We start from the raw sequence: 17,221 nt of genomic DNA on the forward strand, positions 1-17,221 counted from the left end.
GAAGAACTAGTTCAAAGTTCAGTTCACACAGATAAAAGTGAACGAGTGCACATTCTGAGCTTCACAGACTCCAAAATGAACAGTTCACGTTAATTTTTTCCGTTTTTTTTTTTTTTTTAAATGAGCAGATTCAAGCTATTTTTGTTCAACAGAATCTCTGACTGACCTCCCCATCCATCCCCAGCCTGTCATATTTTTCCTGCCAGGATCTGTACTGCTTTTTTGAATAACCATTGACTGTATACACAAGGAAATAACTCAGCTGTTCGTGTGGATCAGCTGATTCTGCAGTGCTGGAGGCGACTTCTCTTTCAGCTGCACCAGCCATGCTGTACGCCGTAAATCGCACGTCGGCTGACAGCTGACAGCCTCCAGATTGAGGAAAACTCACGTCTGCACTCACAGTTGGAAAAATGATGCGTTCAGTTCACAGTTCACAAAAATATGAACACGTTCATGTACAACACTGTCTGTATGTAGCTAAGTCTTGTTTTTGCAGAACCTTATGAAGTCACAAGGAAGTTGACCTTTGACATTTTGGATTAATAACGACTTCATCCTTTTATGTTATTAGAAATTTGAGGAAGATTTAGTCATAATCAGCATAAGAATGACTGAGTTGAGGACAACAGTGAGTCAAAGTGTGACCTTTGACCATCATAGATGATTCCTTTAAGGCAGGGGGCCTTAAAGGCTGGTTTTGGCCCACCCGCCCGCAGCATGAACTTCCAAAGTGCGAAAATTACATAGTAGACTGCAATTTTGTCCACTGTTTCAGTAAACAGCAGACAGTAATGTGCCCAAATTGCACTTATTATATTTTCTTAAATGTAAACATTATCCTAATTTACTTGTACTTCTTTTTACTAAAACAAATGGAATAAATCTGGAGTTGTCGTTACTTATAGGTTATTATGCTGTTAAGTCACCGGTCCGGTCTGCTTGAGATCAAATTGGGCTGTTTGTGGCCCCAGAGCTAAAATGAGTTTGTCACCCCTGCTTTAAGGCGTTCCTGAGATATCGTGGCTGGAGAGACGGATGAACAAACAAATGCAACATCAAGCTTCCGGCCACAGCTGAGGCTCCGGCACGGAGGCATAAAAGTAATCTTGTGTTTGGATATGATAAAATTCAGAGAACTAAACTGTTTAAACAATGTGTTCACACAGTTCACAAAGCTTTGTAGTGGTGGCTGCTATCCTCTAAATTACACTGATAGCATGAAGGTGTGGCCTTCATGGTGCCTACACTTTCATGCATGGTATTTATGCACAGTTGTAAAGTATGGGCTGAAGGCAAAGAGCAAAATTTTGAATACAAAAGCATATAGTGCCTGTTTTTTCACTTTTTGTACCTATATTCATTCAGGTATAATGCATAACAACTGTGCAAATGTAAAATCTAAGTTCCTCCTTCTTTCCACCTCTCTCTCTCTCTCTCTTTCTCTCTCTCTCTCTCTCTCTCTCTCTCTCTCAGTGTCAGAAGCTCCTCCTTCCCTTTCAGGATCTCTGGAACACAGCAGAGATCCACATACCAACACAGTTCGTGGGTATTGTGTCACTGGAACGACGCTCAAAAGTAACACTTCAGGTCTGAGAGAGGACCTACTTGTCTCTTGCAGCCTAAAAGCCTACTTACTCCGTCTAACCTTGGACAGCTTGTTTCCTGAACACACCCTGGGGCTGCCTTAACGCTGCTCAGAGTCATACTCCAAGTGCCCATCATCACTGACCAACAGCACCAAATAACTGCAGGTAAGTAATGTTAATATGTTACAGACTGCTGAGGCTTCCTCTTTTTTAAAAAAAGTTTTATCTTATTTCCTTTTCTGCTGATGCATAGCGGGGAAAAAAACAATATGCATTCATTTCCTGTTGTGCTGAAGGAAGCAAACAGGTATCACTGAGCAGCTGCATAATTTCATAACGTGGAATGCCAATCAAGAGTAAAATAATAAACAATAGAAAGCAGCTCCTACTGAAATTCAGCCCAAATCATACAATGTCACATGCCGCCCCGTCTATTTCATTAACAGACTTCCTGATTCGAAGGACTTTACGCTGCTTACTTCTCCTCCAGTGATTTATTTAAGCATTCCTACATAACTGTGCCCACATGTCTAAACTCGCAGAGCCATCAATATCAAGATGTGCCAGAATGCATCTTAGAAAACCACTCTGCAGATCATTTAAGTGACCCAATTTAAAATCATAGTAATGTCTCCAACACCCCTTTCAACTGTCAAGTGAGAACAGCGTTCTCTATGTAGCTCCCTCTATGGTCTGACTGACAGCTGTCAATCGTCAGTCCTGAGATGACCTGTCATATGAGGCCACTTAGCTCTACAAATATTGACAACAATATCAATCATATTCTTCCTGCTTTTTCCTCACCTTGTGATTTGCAAACTCAGTCCTGGAGCCGGAGACATTTTTTCACGTCATGACACCCTTACACTTTTAACTTCTTCCTCTGCTCCTCGCTTCACCATGGCTTCCAAACCTGATGTAAAATGACATGAATCAGAAAGCGAGTTGGAAAGTTATTTGAGACTTCAAGTCATATTTTTCCTAACTGGGCTGCTAGAAAGCTCTGACATGCTATTTTTCTATCACCGTCTGGTGCAAAAACATTCCTGCCATGCCTGCTTTCACTGGATTTCAGCCATGCTTCCAAGCTTGTAAAATACACAAAAAAAATCCTTTACATGACAGAATCCCACAAATACCTCTGGGTGTCTTTGTGGTTGTGAGGCCTTTCTCCTTCCTCCGGGTTTCGCATCTTGTTTCCATGAACCTGACATATCATTTCACTACATTGGTGCATGTGAAACTCAACATAAAGCTAAAGTTAAAATGAAGGATAATACTTAAAATCCTGACTAAATTATATGTAAAGCTTTAATTGTATTGTTAAATAAAAAAAACTCACCAGCTCATTAGGTACAGTAATGATAACAAATGCATTTTGATATAATAGCCTTCTTGAAGGTTATGGTATTTAGCATTAGTTTAAAATAACTGAGAGAGCTGTTGATTCAACTGTGTTTTCATTCTGGAGGCTGTGGTTAGCTGTAGTATTGATTTTTGTTGTGCTGCAGGCTAAATAACAGAAACACTTTTGTGTTTAATACAATCTAAACTACATCTACCGAAATGATTATGCAGTTGAATGTGATGCTGTTTTAAGGAAAGACTCTTATATTAGCATGCATTTCGGTAATGCACATAATGTATATGCAACATTAATATGTTCTGTATATACTGAATGAATATTCACCTACTGTATATCCCAAAAAACAGAGCTTACAATCATGAAAAGGTACAGAGAAAACCACACCCATGATTTATCATCATAAAATGAACTCATATTCACATTAAGTATTATTCTGTTACAAGCAGTCAACAAGTCATATTGAATTTGAGGGTGTTGTATTTAGAGTTCAAGCAGTGACTTGGTTAGTTACAGGATCCTTTACAGTATTTTCTGACTTGTTTTAAAAAACAGGAAACGTGTCCAAGGGTGATAGGAAATGACCTAACACTTTCATTCTCTGTTCAAACCACTAAAAAAAACAGTTGCTAAACTTGGTGCAGTTGCAGCTTCATATTGGACATATCTCATGCCTTATTAAAAAAAAAAAAAAAAAAAAACAGACATACAACTTGGAGTAAGCGGGACAGTCTGGAGGAGTGATGCAGAGTGAGATAGGCAGACAGGAGACAGTGTGAGTCATGGGCAAGGAGGAGGGAGGGTTTATACAGTCAGGAATGTGGAAGTGGATACGCAAGAATGGACAGGGAGGGTCGCTCTAGGGACCATACTGGTTAGAAACAGGCAAGGCGCCAGCATCCTCCAAGTCCTAACAACTTGAAATCTCCTCAGAAAGTCACATTTTCACATTATTTCCACACTGGCTCCGTCCGGTTTTCCAGTGAGGGCAACGTTCGTTTCCAGCTTTATAACAAAAAAGTAATTCTTCTTAAATGGTACTACTGCTGGCTTGTGGTTTCTTTTTTTCTTTTTTGTACAGAGGCCACAGAGAACTGGCAGTAGTGAAATTACAGGCTCTGGGTCTGGCTACAAAGTTAGAATTACAGAAGACCAAATGTGGATGTTTAAAAACATTTCTTACCACTTTCATTTTTACTCATTTGAATTTATTAGTCCAGTGCTGCATCTGCTTTTCTATTTATGGCCTGGTTCCCCACATCAATCAAAGACACTTAAACCAGTTCAAGAAAACAACATTTAAATTGTATCCATTGAAAAACACACCCACATTTACATACATATATATATATATATATATATATATATATATAAATCTTTGATGTTCTTTTAGTCTCTTTCCAAGTTGTTCACTATTTCCTACCATCTCACCACTGCCTAACTGGGTTAGACAGATTTCTCTTTGTTAAAGTGCCATAATCTTTACACTGCAGACTCATCTGTGTGCATATGTTTTTGACATTGCATGAATTACAGAAGGATGCCGCTGGGAGGAGGAAACAAGTGTGGCCGTTGTTCCAAGACAGTATACTTCGCAGAAGAAGTACTGTGTGACGGGCGGAGCTTCCACAGGTCCTGCTTCCTGTGCAGTGAGTTAATCATTTGCCGTTTTCCTGTCTGAGTGAAAACCGTTGAACTGCAGACACTTGTCACTTGTCACTTGTCACTTGTCATTGCGGTCACATGTAACACTAACCTAATATAGACTGCTGAAGGACAAGAGCGTAGATGGAGAAAACGTAACATGCAAGGAATGTGTGCTGTTAGGTATCGGCTGCTATACTTACAGTAGAAGCATGAATAAACACCATCTGGGTCCACTGAGTATTTTTCCAACACAGTAGACACTGAGGCTTAGACCAAGCATCTCTTTCTCCTCTCTACCTGTCCAGAAGGAATCTGTTCACATGAGCTGCAGAGATAAGACAAATGAGAATACAATGTCACAGACTGTTACCCAGTTTAATGTAAATAGCTTTAACCCATTTGATTTGTTTTAAGTTGCTGACCAGGACACTGAACTCCTAAAAATGCCTCTGACTTAAATGTATTTTGTAAAATATCTTTTTCTGTCTCTGAAAATATATACATGCATTTTCTGTGAACTTCAAAATTCTACTGCATCTATAAAACTCAAATAAATTCATATAATTTAACAAAACTGCAAATGTGTTGGAGTAAGCCCTCCGTCTCCCTCGTCCTGATAACGATGTGGGTTCACAGAGTTCTGAGTGGAGTTATTTGTGTTGTAATCGAACATTCCTGTGATGGAATTTAGATGAGAACATGCTTCATCAACAGAACTAGGCCATAAAAGGAAACAGCTAGGAACAAATTTAAGCATATGAATGTGCTTAACAGCATGCGCACAGACATGAAAACAAATAACGTACATTTTGAACTGTATGTGCGTGTGTGTGGGTGGGTGTGTGTGCATGTGATTGTGTCTGTCTGTGCAGTGGTGTGTGGGAAGAATTTGGACAGCACAACTGTGGCTGTTCATATGGATGAAGTCTACTGCAAGGCATGCTACGGCAAGAAGTACGGACCAAAAGGCTACGGTTACGGCCAGGGAGCAGGGACACTCAGCATGGATAAAGGAGAATCGCTGGGTATCGCACATGAAGAGTGAGAGACACACAAACACACACACACACACATTTTTTTGATGTCTTTTTTAGGCTGTTTGTTCACATTTTTTTGCCATCTTTCCCATCAGAGCTGCTCCTCATCGTCCTACCACCAACCCAAACCCATCTAAGCTGGCTCAGAAGTTTGGAGGTTCAGACAAGTGCCCCCGCTGTGGAAAGGCTGTGTACGCTGCCGAGAAAGTGATTGGAGCTGGGAATGTAAGAAAAAAAAGGCAGTCCCAGCTCACATTCACACATACGTGCATGCATGCAAAAACACGACCATTTTAAAAGTGATCCGATTTATTTACAGGCATGGCATAAGTCTGGATGTTTCACCTGTGCCACATGTGGGAAAAGCCTTGAGTCAACCACACTAGCCGACAAGGATGGAGAAATCTACTGCAAAGGTAAAACTCCTCTGTCTGCACAAGAACGAATCCAAACAAGTAGCACACGGCTATGCATACACACAGAAAACCTGAATGTGATAATAAACAGGTCCCCAAAACAGATTTGACAGTGACACAACAGACTGCTATCCAAGATTAATGTCTTATGATAACAATTAACACAAGACGCAGGTCTCAAACTACGGTTCCATGTACTTCCACTAAACTGCTTAACTAAATAAATTAAACAAATATACTAATTGTTATATACTATATTTAGGTCTGTTCATTAGCAATAAGAGCTTTTTTTAGTTGTCCTTTCCAAAATAAATACCTAAATAAATAAATCAAAACAAGACTTAACATATTAAATTACTGAATAAGCCGTGGTCACTAAGATACCGTATTGTACGCTTCTGTTTGTCCTATAGTAGATTCATTGCAGAGCAGCCCAACAGTACTCTTGTGTCAGACCTGTTTTCAGTGTTGGTCCAAACGGGTGATGCCAGACAAGATGACTCGAGTTCATCCATTTAGTCCCAAGCTGCATTTGTCTGAAAAAGATATGACATAAGATACAGTTAATAAAGTACTAACACACCTTCTTCCACTACAAATGCAAAACTTCACCACTTGGATAACTGGGGTACATGACCAGATGCAACGCCGGTCATAAATATTTCCAGTATCTTGCCAACAAAATGAAATGAGTCTAGGTGTAATTCACACAATGAAACAGCAGAGGGCACACTTACACAAAGCTAGATTTTCAAGTGAACAAAAGAAACTGTCAGAAAAGGAACATCTCAAACCACTCAAAATCTCCTTCCTTAAAGCTTAAGAGTATGCCAGAAAAAATGGATTTTTGGATTTTCATGATTTTCAAATGAAACAAAATTGTACTGCAACCATTGGCTGTGCATTTTACATGGTTTTCCAAACCCTAAAAAAATAAATATACATATAAAAGTAGTAACAAAAAAGTTGTTTTAATGAGCTCACAGACGCTTACAGTGTCATAATAGTCATAAACATAGAACACATTTCTTCTACGTGACGTAAAAGCGACATTCGTAAAGTGCAGCGTAATGCAATCGGTTGCTAGGAGACATAAGTCAGGGAAATGTCACAAGTTAGCTTAACTTCCTCAAAAGATGATTATCACTCTCTGTAAATGCAGATGTTACTTTGTTTCATTTATGTCAAAATGTGTGTATTCCAAATTGTGTTACGTAAAACATTTCCATAATTATTACACAACAAGTTTATCAAGTTTCAGGTCATATATGTTGAAGATACCAGCTAGCTACGCATTAGTCTAGCTAGCTATGTATTAGCCTAGCAAGCGAACATTAGCATGTTAGTGAAGTGCAGTATGCTACACAACAAGGGGTGCGTGCACCAGGTAGTTAATGGGTGTAATATTCAGTAATAATTGACCCAGTCACTACTGGAAACTAGTTTGTGTGGTACAAGCCATTTTAATTTAGCCATACGCAAAACTCAAATTAGTTGAGAATAAAACCATTAGCTTTATTTGTGACCTCAGCAGTACCTGCATGCAGCTCGGTGAATCGGTCACACAGCATTACTTGCCCAAACTCTGGCACAAAGCTTGCACAATGACTGTTTTCAAATAAAATTTAACCTAAGCTTAGACAAAAATGTAGACACCAGCTAGGGTTATGTGAAATATATATATGATGTGGATCTTTATGACATTACCTTTGTTTCCAACAGGCTGTTACGGCAAAAACTTCGGTCCCAAGGGATTTGGGTATGGATTGGGAGCAGGAGCATTGGCGCACACGCAATAGAGACTGCACTACTACTGCCTCCTTCCTGCAGAGGGCAGGCTGCTGCAAGCTGCTACACCGACACACACCCTTACACAGTCAGTGCTTCAGACACATGCTTGATAGAAAGCTGCTATTATAAACTGTAATGCCACCAACATCCTAATCCTATAGGCCGGAGGCGGTTACCTATAGGGTTACAGCCAATACTGATACGTACACCACACTTAATACTGCAATATTATGTATTTAAAGCTGCATTGATTATTAGCATATGCACTAAACTAATTTTATCTGCTAATTGTGAGGTTGCTTGTCTTCAAGAAAAGGCAGTCTCACTCTCACAAGATAAGCAACAGTTTATGTAACTCAGTAATTCCTTACCATTTATGTGATGCTTTTCAAACAGCATGGTAATAATAATAAATCAACTTGAAAGATAATGATTTCAGTGTTTGTTTGTTTTTCTCCACTGCTCCCAAACTGTAAGTGAAACTCTCACTCTCCCTCTCTCTAAGGAAAGGGATAGGGAAGTGAAGCAGCTTAGCGGCCGAGGTTCTGTATTTAAGTTTCATGAAATGGCACATGTGCATTGCATCCATTCCACTCATAGCATCGCAGTGACACACTGCACACTGATGTGACCGATTGAGATAAGGACATGTGATATCTTGTAAGATTTGGGGGAAGTACAGCTTCGCTCCACCCTCAAAGCTCATCTGTCAGGATGAACCCAGGATATGTAGTACATAAAAACGAAACTGTGACTTCAAATGACCCTTAGTTATGACTGCTGCATGCCTAAAAGCTGTCATGCACTTTAAATGCATAAATTCATATTTCAGAACTGGAAATACTTGCACCAAGCCCTTCTGTTCAAATACACTTAATAATTTCTAGAAGCTATTGATTAATAGCCACACTGACTCACTAGTCTTCTGTCTATCTGTTCAAGAAAAATATTTCTTTCTTGTACTTAGTTTCTCGCTCACAAACTTATTGTAGCATTCCTCCTCCCACTCACATTCAAAGCTTTCATAAATAGTTATTGTCATTTGGAAGTTGTCTTATTATTAGTTTCTTCTGGTACGTTAGTAAGACAGGGTATTCTTTTTCTTTTTTTCATAACAGGTGCACTGCTACCTAAGTGGGAGGAGCTACACCTAAACCCACCTACCTGTAATTATACAGGCACCTAAACACAGTGCTGTAAAAGACAGCAGTCTACGTGTATTATGGATTCTCTCTCTCTCTTTCTCTCTCTCTCTCTCTCTCGCTCTCTCTTTCACACACACACAAATGCACGCACAAGCACATCCACCCACCCACACACACGCGCGGAGTTTCAACAGCTCCGATATGCTCTTGTCGTCACCGGGGAGGAGGCGGGGTGCTACTGAACCGGGAAAAGGTCCATAGAGGAGCCGGGCATGTTCAAACATATCCAGGCAGACCAGCCTACCAACCTCCACGGCGTGTTGTCATTGCGCACGGACTGTACTTTATGGCAGCATGATATGATATCTGTGGAGAGGTGCGAGTGTGTGTTGTATAGTTTTCGTATTATTATTAATGCAATGATATGTTATCCTGTGGGAGACCTTCTGGAGTAGTATCACACAAGATGCGTATTTAATGGCTCTATCCTGAGGCGCACCGCTGCTGAAGACTAACTTATCTTAAGTTGAGTCTCCGAAGTATTTTGGCTCAGCGTGGTCATGTCTGCCCCGGCCAAAGTGATGAGGGACGGGCTGCTGGAGAAGCGCAGCAGCGGGCTTCTCCAGCTGTGGAAGAAGAAGCGATGCGTGCTCACCGAGGAAGGGCTGCGCTTGTTCAACTGCAAAGGCGGCGGCGATGCTCCGGGTTCGGCGTGGAGCTCCAAAGCCAAGGAGCTCCTCTTCGAGCGCATGGCCACGGTGGACTGCGTGGAGTACAAGCGCGGGCTCGTGTACTTCACCGTGGTCATGTCTACGGGAAAAGAGATCGACTTTCGGTGTCCGCAGGAGGGCACGGCGTGGAACGCGGAGATCGCGTTGGCACTGGTGCGCTACAAGAATCGGCAGGCGGTGCAGACCGGGAGGAAGCGGCACCTGTCCACATCCCACTTAGGCAGCACCGGGGAGGACGAGGAACTCTGACTTGGCCATGGTAAATCTATCAGTAGTTGATATGAAATAAGAAGTATTTTGGGTGTGGGGCAGTGTGCTATCACACCCTCCAGTACTTGATCATTGGTACACTTTTACTTGTGTCATTGGGACTGACAGTGAAATCCCAAGTCAGCTTAAGACCTCCAGACCTCATAAAGCCCTGTCTTCCCTGCAGTCTAATGATTATCTAAACTGAAACAGCTGATTTAACAGTTAACCTCCCTACATGTGGTTGAAAGGGTCCCAATTACTGGAACAAGCTGGTACAGAGGTGGAATGAAAACAACAAGATGAGGAGGTACATGGCTGAGAAGCTCTCAAGCTAAACTCACACTGAAGGTTATTTACAAGTACCACTTCAGTGTTTAGATGTTCCACTAAGTCAGAGTCATATCAGTGTTTCCTTGCTATGGTCATCTGCCTTTACCTCTTCTGAGGTCACAAACCACTCTCACTTAAAGACATAATTACGATGCAATGTGAGCCTCCAAAATAACATCTGCCTGCCCCTCCCTCGCCAGGCAGGCAAATATTTTTAAACACACACGCTCGAGCACACGCTCTCCTATGTATTCAATTGACATGAAGACCGTTGGACATTTGGGGTGACAAGAACTAAAGGCCTCTCTGCATCTTTTCTTATTTTTTAACGTGGAGCACAATCAGCGGCATCTTACGCTGACAGAGTTATTTGCTGAAACTGGTCAGCGCAATCTCAAATGTTCATGAACTGAGCGTGTAAGTATGAACTATGAGCTCACAGTCCAGGAATCCACAGTGACGCTTCCTTAAGAGAGCTGCAGTAGTGCCCAAATTAACTTAGTAGCCGTGGTAACAGTGTAATATAAGTCACTACAGATGCACCATCAGCTGCCTCATAGTTGAATATATATAAATGAACAACTCAATATTAAAAAAATCTTCTCTTGTTTTTTCAGCCCTCTTGCTTCCTGGGAGCGAACCAATCAAAAGCAAAAAAAAAAAAAAAAAAAAAGGGGCAGACATGACGAGATCCACTGGCTCGGCTTCTCTGGCGCACGGCACGATGGGATGTAGAGAAAAGCCACCAGTGGGTCAAAGGACGGAGAACAAATGTCACGCTCTTCTTGTCTTTCCTCATGAACTTAATTCAATACAATGTAGAAGAATCTGATATACTGTAACCATGGATAAAAGTGTTTTATCTGTCATGACCCCATTGCTTGAGGTCAATATGGAGACTCTGACATAAGGAAACGGTGGAGCTGGGACTCTGTTTACCCTTGGTGCCTTGATGTGTCAAATATTTCTATTTTGGACGTCATTTTACAACATTTATTTTTCTTTTTTTTTTTAAACCAAGCTGAACCAGGATTCTTTTTCTCAGTCTTGCTTTAGTTTTTTGTTACAGACTAACCAGATCTGCATGGCTTTCTAAACATGAAGTATATTGTTCATAGACATTGCACATTGTATTCTGTGTACAGTATTACAACTGTAAAAAAAAAAAAAAAAAGTAATAATACATTTTTGTAATCCTGATGTGCAGGTACATGTCACACGAGTTTCTGTTTATGAATAATACTTCTGTCTTCTACACCGGCACATACGTATAAAGTCAGTTAGCTCTACACAGTAGGCTGCAATTTATTTTAGGTTCACACCATTAATTGCTAAGATCATCTGTTCCTGGATGTGTTGTAATTCTGCTGTTACAGCCTCTGGAAAACACACATGCCTCAGGCACACACACACACACACACACCCACACACACACACAATGGCATTGCTCTCCTGCTATTGCGTGTACACCAAAGTCAGGACACCTTTTGTTCTGAGTTGCGTGGAGGACTAATGAGAAGCGCACTGAGCCTGAGGCATGTACACACAAACATCCACCCACGCAAATTCACCTACCGGAGTGTGTGCGCACACCCAGCATGAAACTCAGCAAGGCCTAGTGAGCATCAGCAGACTCTCGTAAGCAAGAAATAGCATATATTGTTCGCTTAAGAATGTTTTGTGCGTCAGAATATTTGCAGTGTGTTTGTGTGTGTGTGTGTGTGTGTGTGTGTGTGTGTGTGTGGTTCAGAGGACGTCAGGAATAAAGGGCTGATTGTGTTGCTACTTCTCTTGTTACTGTGGAAAACCCCAATGCTCGCCACGCCGCGTGAGTCAGCAAAGGATCAGGAACACTACAAGGAGCAGAGACACCCAATGATGGATCAGTGTACTAAACAGTGTGGGTGTGTGCAAATACACAGATAACTGAATATGAAGGAGAGCTGTGGAGAACCATAAAATCTAGGTCTTCCGGTGTGTGTGTGTGCGTGTGTCTGCGTGTGTGTGTACTCACACTCCTCAGTGGAATGCCTCGTCTAAACATCATAACCTCTCCCCGGGACGTCTGGTTTTCTCAGAAGATAAACACGGACGTTCATAGAGAGAAGGCTTAGAGGTTCAGCTGAGTGATTTGTTTGTGAGAACTGGACAGTGTTTGCCTTGTGTTAACACCGATGTTGCCGCAGATAGGGCAGTCATTCGATTTATCAGCACTTCCAGAAAGAATTCCCCGGTGCTCAAGATTGCTTTTCAGAGATGTTTCACATACCACAACCTCCTCCCAGGATTCAACAAATGGAGCTGCTGTGCAAGTGTTAAACCACTAGAGGTCTGTCTCTCCCTCGCTCAGTCAAGGACACTATTCACTCATGTTTGAATAGTGAGGTGTGAAGATCCCACATTACATTTTTGCCTAGTCTTCATGTAAGTGATGGCGTTTTTATATAACATCTTAAAGCAGCACAGGACACTAGGATTTAAGAAGGAGTTTTGCAAATTTTGCGCTGAAACCTACATACAAGCAAGGCCACAAGGAGGCCTCCAGGGGGAAAATGTTCCGTTGGGCCCTATTGTGGAAATGCAATAAAAGACGGAGCCACAAAATTAGGTTAGTAGTAGGCTCCCCCTTTGTTGACACTTTAACTCACTTTTTCTGTTAACTCAATTACCATTAACCACTAAGTGAATTTCAGGGGGCTCTTGCTGGTTAGGGGCCCCTGGGACGATCATATAGTGAATACTAACACGCCTCTCCACAGCTGCTTGGTTTGATTCGTTTAACAATGATGAGAAATACAATAAATTAGCTGCTCAGGCTGCTGTTAACGTAGAGAAAAACAGTGAACCCAATAAGAATATCCAAAAAACAAGCTGAAACAAGGACAGCCTGTAGAGTTTCTTGAAGATGTTTCGCCATTCATCCAAGCAGTTGGAGTTGGAACATCTGTGGGTCTTCCCCATCAGAAACTCACCCCTGATGACATCTTGAGGCTGTAGTCTTTGGCAAAGTAATGGCTTGTTGATTGTATCATTCACTGGGGAATGAAAAGAGGATCAAAGCTGTTTCCTCCGACTACAGATAAGTATCTTTTCATTAACAGACACTAGTCATACGAGTTTCTGATTCAACACCCACAAATGTCTTTCAGAACTGAAGAAGACACTTGGATGAGAGAATCTGCTATGACCTGGATGATCCGACAACCTTCACAAAGATAACCCACTTAGTTTTTAACTTTCCGCATCATGAAAGCATAAAAACAAATGTGATGGTGTTGCAGAAATAAAACTTTTCTCTAGTGAGAAACTGTAAACTGTATGCAGTTGAGAGTGTATTTGCAACAGGCGATATACACCTATGTCCCTACGTAACCCTAAACATTGTGGTCGCAGTGCAGGTGTTTTTTGGCTGTTGCACGGGCTTGATCGCTTCTCGTCAGCCACACCCGAGGATAAAAGGCTTGGATGAGAAAGCCTGGGAAGACGACGCTCTTCAGGAGAAGGCACCGTGACTCACTGCCTCTCATTTGTTGCCTGCTTTGGTTTTAAATATCATTCATTCATTCATTCATCTTCTGAACCCACTTATTCCTGTTAAGGGTCGCGGGGGTCTGCTGGAGCCTAACCCAACTGTCATCAGGCGAGAGGCGGGGTTGTTTTTAAATATCATTTTTAGTTTTTTTATACTCTGATGTCTTGTTTTCACTTTATGATGCAGCCCTCGAGCTCGATTAGATTAGATTCAGCTTTATTGTCATTATGCTCAAGAGCAAGGCAACAAAATCCAGAAATGCAGCTGCTTGCATGTCTAGCATTTTTTTGGCCTTTTGATGTTTGGGTATGAGTAAATAAGACTCTACAGCCATGCTCGAGCACAGCAATATACAGCACTTAATGTTAATGTTAGCATGTTAACTGTGAGGCTAACGTGACATGAAAAGGTTTTGCAGGTATTCCCTTTACCGTATGCGTTATTCTTTCTTAAACCATTGTAACGGACAAATTAAAATGTCCCGATCATGCTGCCAGAAATCATTATTACATTTCATCTCAGTGACGTAAATATCTGCACCAAATTTTGTGGCAATCCATGCAACATTTGTTGAGTTCCTTCAATATGAAAAGAAACGCCTTGGTGGAGGTAGAGGAAGAGTCCTAGCAACACCAGAGTCATTAGGATTCACTTTCTTGGTTCCATGAATGTCTGTGCTTAACTTTTCTGGCATTCCATCCAGTCTGGAACAAAGTTGGGATTACAACAATACTTATTTACAATTCTTTATAGTTCAGTTGCTAAACCTTTGGCCCGACAAGCTCTCGTTTTTTAGATAATCACCAGGGCCAAATCTCCAGGCTCTAATTGTTTGCCCATTGGTTTACGTGAATCCGCGAGAGACAAATGGACAGAACAAGAGTTCACAGACTAAGAGAGATGGGGTTGACTAATAATAGCCTCCACTAACAAAAAAGAAGGGGAGAGTGAGACAATGGGTGGTGCAGTTAAATAGGGGGACACCAAATCTCTGGGCTCATCTCTGATCTGTCCATCCTGCCTCTGCCGTGGTCGTATCACCATCTCCTGCCTCTGACACTGGTAAGGTCTCTTCAACGTATTGTCTGTAAACCTTTTTAGGAGTGGAGTTAGGCCTACTTTGCATGAATAGTACACAAACTGCTCTTAAGACAGTAAGAATACATAGGTTTGTGCAAGTAATTTTTTGAAAAATTGTTGTAACTCAACATTTTCTAAACCTGCTATGACACCTACATACAGATCTAGTGGCTCTAATTTCTGGTGGAGTCAGTGTAAAATGTCGATCTAGTGCACAGGCAGAACAATAGAGACATCTAAAAAGTGTTTTAATGTTGTTTTGTTAGAAAAAACATTAAGGGCGTAAACCGTGACCTGCCCCAGTCACAACACTGGCCAGGTGCTAAATAGAAACAATACTAGTGTGTTTAAATCTGTAGCCAAAGTGGATTCAAATCAGAGATTGAACTTTCCAAAGCACCTAGGGCTCTTATTTTGCATTGCCAAATTGGCCGCACCACAGAGGTTTATAAGCATCCATGAGTTACTGGCGATAAACCCCTGATCCGAGCTGGGCACCCCAGAACGCAATCGCTCTGCACAGCTGTTTATCAGATGTCCCCTGGTCTATTTGGGGAGACAGGCCACTCTAAATTCCTTTCCCCGAGATAATCCTAAGGAGAAAGATGGGGATGAGGCGCAGAAGAGATGGATGAGGGATGGCTATCAGGCTGGAATGTTCCTAATCCGCTGAAGCAGCTCGTAACCCTGTTATGCTGGAGGCCTTATGTGGCGTCATTCTCAGCTCAAATCAAAAATTAAAATGGGAGCGGGACATAAACAGAAAGGGTGAGATGAGGTGAGATAGAGGGAGAGGAGGGATAAAATGAACAATACCATAGCGATGAACTGACAAGATGACTAAAGTCTCAGGTCACGGCCTGTCGAATGCATCACTGTGTGACTATGACATTTTAGGTAGAGAAGCAAGCAACAGAATCATTTTTGAAAAAGACCTGCTGCTTTGAGTCTTTTTATTGTAGATTTCTTTATGCACAATAACCACACTTTCATTTTCTATCACAATATTTAGAAGAATTCATATCAGCACATAAGATCTCAGAGCATCCATACCACAGAACAAGTCATATATACCATTATTTAAATCTGTTATTCTCACATTTGACCATTTTACCTAACCTTCTATTGCACCGTGTGGCCATATTATCACTTTATCTCAATTATACTAAAAGGCAGTATTATAAAATCCATAATGTTGCCGTTTCAGTGTGAAAATGGGCGTTTTAATACACTACTTGAAACTACAAATATTGGATTAAATCCCACATTCACTGTACAACAAGAACACGTGACATCGTACAGGTCATGATCTCAGGTCAATAACTGACAAATCTTTCAGTAGTTAGAAAGAAGTGTTCTCAGGGTGAGCTGACTTTCCCTTCGTATCATTTAAACCAATTAAAATGTGAGTTTTAATTTTTTTTTTTGTTGGCATATTGAAGCTATATGCGAATATGGAAGTGCAAATTTATATCTGCCATCTAAGACAGGTTTCAGCCAGTAAATGATGATTTTTTACTAGAAGCTGTTATCATTGACATATTAAACATTGGATTTGTAGTCTTGTTTCAATAAAAGCATGTTTTTAGAAAATTCATTTTCATGGCACTTTTTTGTAATCATTACCTGTACAGCTAACTATTTCTACTTTGACATGACTTTAACCAAATGATTTTAAGCATTTATCTTTACCAGCCCCCACAACCCTTAACAGGAATAAATGGGTACAGAAGATGAATGATGAATGAATGAATCTTTACCAGCACTATTTAACACATACAAACTGTACTGTTATTTATGTATTTAACCACCAATCATCCTCAGCTCCATAGCTACACTTGTAGTTAACTGCGTAGTCTCAACGTGTGATGTTCAAGAGTTTAATTTAGATCTTTCTTATCTGTATTTATCTATTTTTAGTCACACTACTCCACAATTGTCCCCCGTATCCACAAGCAGCGTCATCTACCCTTCAGAGGGCCTCAGATTTATCTACAACATGCTTCTACAAGAAAGTTCTTTTGATATCAATGCACTGATGATACAGACTTAAGAAGTACTCTTGTATTGAGTGTCATAAAAAAAAAATACAGGTCGCATTTCTGTAAAGTATTACCATTGTGTTTAAATAGAGTGTTAACTTGCAGGAATGTAGAAGTCATTGTCTCTTGGCCTGATGACTGTTTACATATTCTGAGACGCGGAAAGATGACCAGCTCACCGGAGGCCAATAACCAAACACTGCCAACTGTTCAGTGATGAGTGTGTGGTCCTAATCTCTCCTGTCTCTCCAACAGTGAGATCTCAT

The 17,221-nt window shown here is 41.0% G+C and overlaps 2 protein-coding genes across 3 annotated transcripts; both read left to right on the top strand.

The window, feature by feature from the left end:
• Positions 1-1,522: 1,522 nt before the first annotated feature.
• csrp1a (cysteine and glycine-rich protein 1a) lies at positions 1,523-8,454 on the top strand. 2 transcript variants are annotated; one of them, XM_084554182.1, is made up of 6 exons: positions 1,523-1,754; positions 4,489-4,601; positions 5,472-5,640; positions 5,732-5,861; positions 5,956-6,052; positions 7,775-8,449. In XM_084554182.1, exons 2-6 carry the CDS (start codon positions 4,493-4,495, stop codon positions 7,849-7,851), a joined length of 582 nt encoding a protein of 193 aa, XP_084410308.1. In that variant the 5' UTR covers positions 1,523-1,754; positions 4,489-4,492; the 3' UTR covers positions 7,852-8,449. The 2 variants fall into 2 exon arrangements, with proteins under 2 accessions (XP_084410308.1, XP_084410307.1); XM_084554181.1 differs by lacking the exons at positions 1,523-1,754; positions 4,489-4,601 and having other exon boundaries at positions 4,634-5,640; positions 7,775-8,454.
• A 576-nt stretch (positions 8,455-9,030) lies between these two features.
• On the top strand, positions 9,031-11,518 carry phlda3 (pleckstrin homology-like domain, family A, member 3). The gene is made up of 2 exons (XM_084554183.1): positions 9,031-9,978; positions 10,919-11,518. Exon 1 carries the CDS (start codon positions 9,549-9,551, stop codon positions 9,966-9,968), a length of 420 nt encoding a protein of 139 aa, XP_084410309.1. The 5' UTR covers positions 9,031-9,548; the 3' UTR covers positions 9,969-9,978; positions 10,919-11,518.
• The last annotated feature ends 5,703 nt before the right edge of the window (positions 11,519-17,221 follow it).

This window comes from Chelon labrosus, assembly GCF_963514085.1.
Source record: "Chelon labrosus genome assembly, chromosome: 10".
NCBI lineage: Eukaryota > Metazoa > Chordata > Actinopteri > Mugiliformes > Mugilidae > Chelon > Chelon labrosus.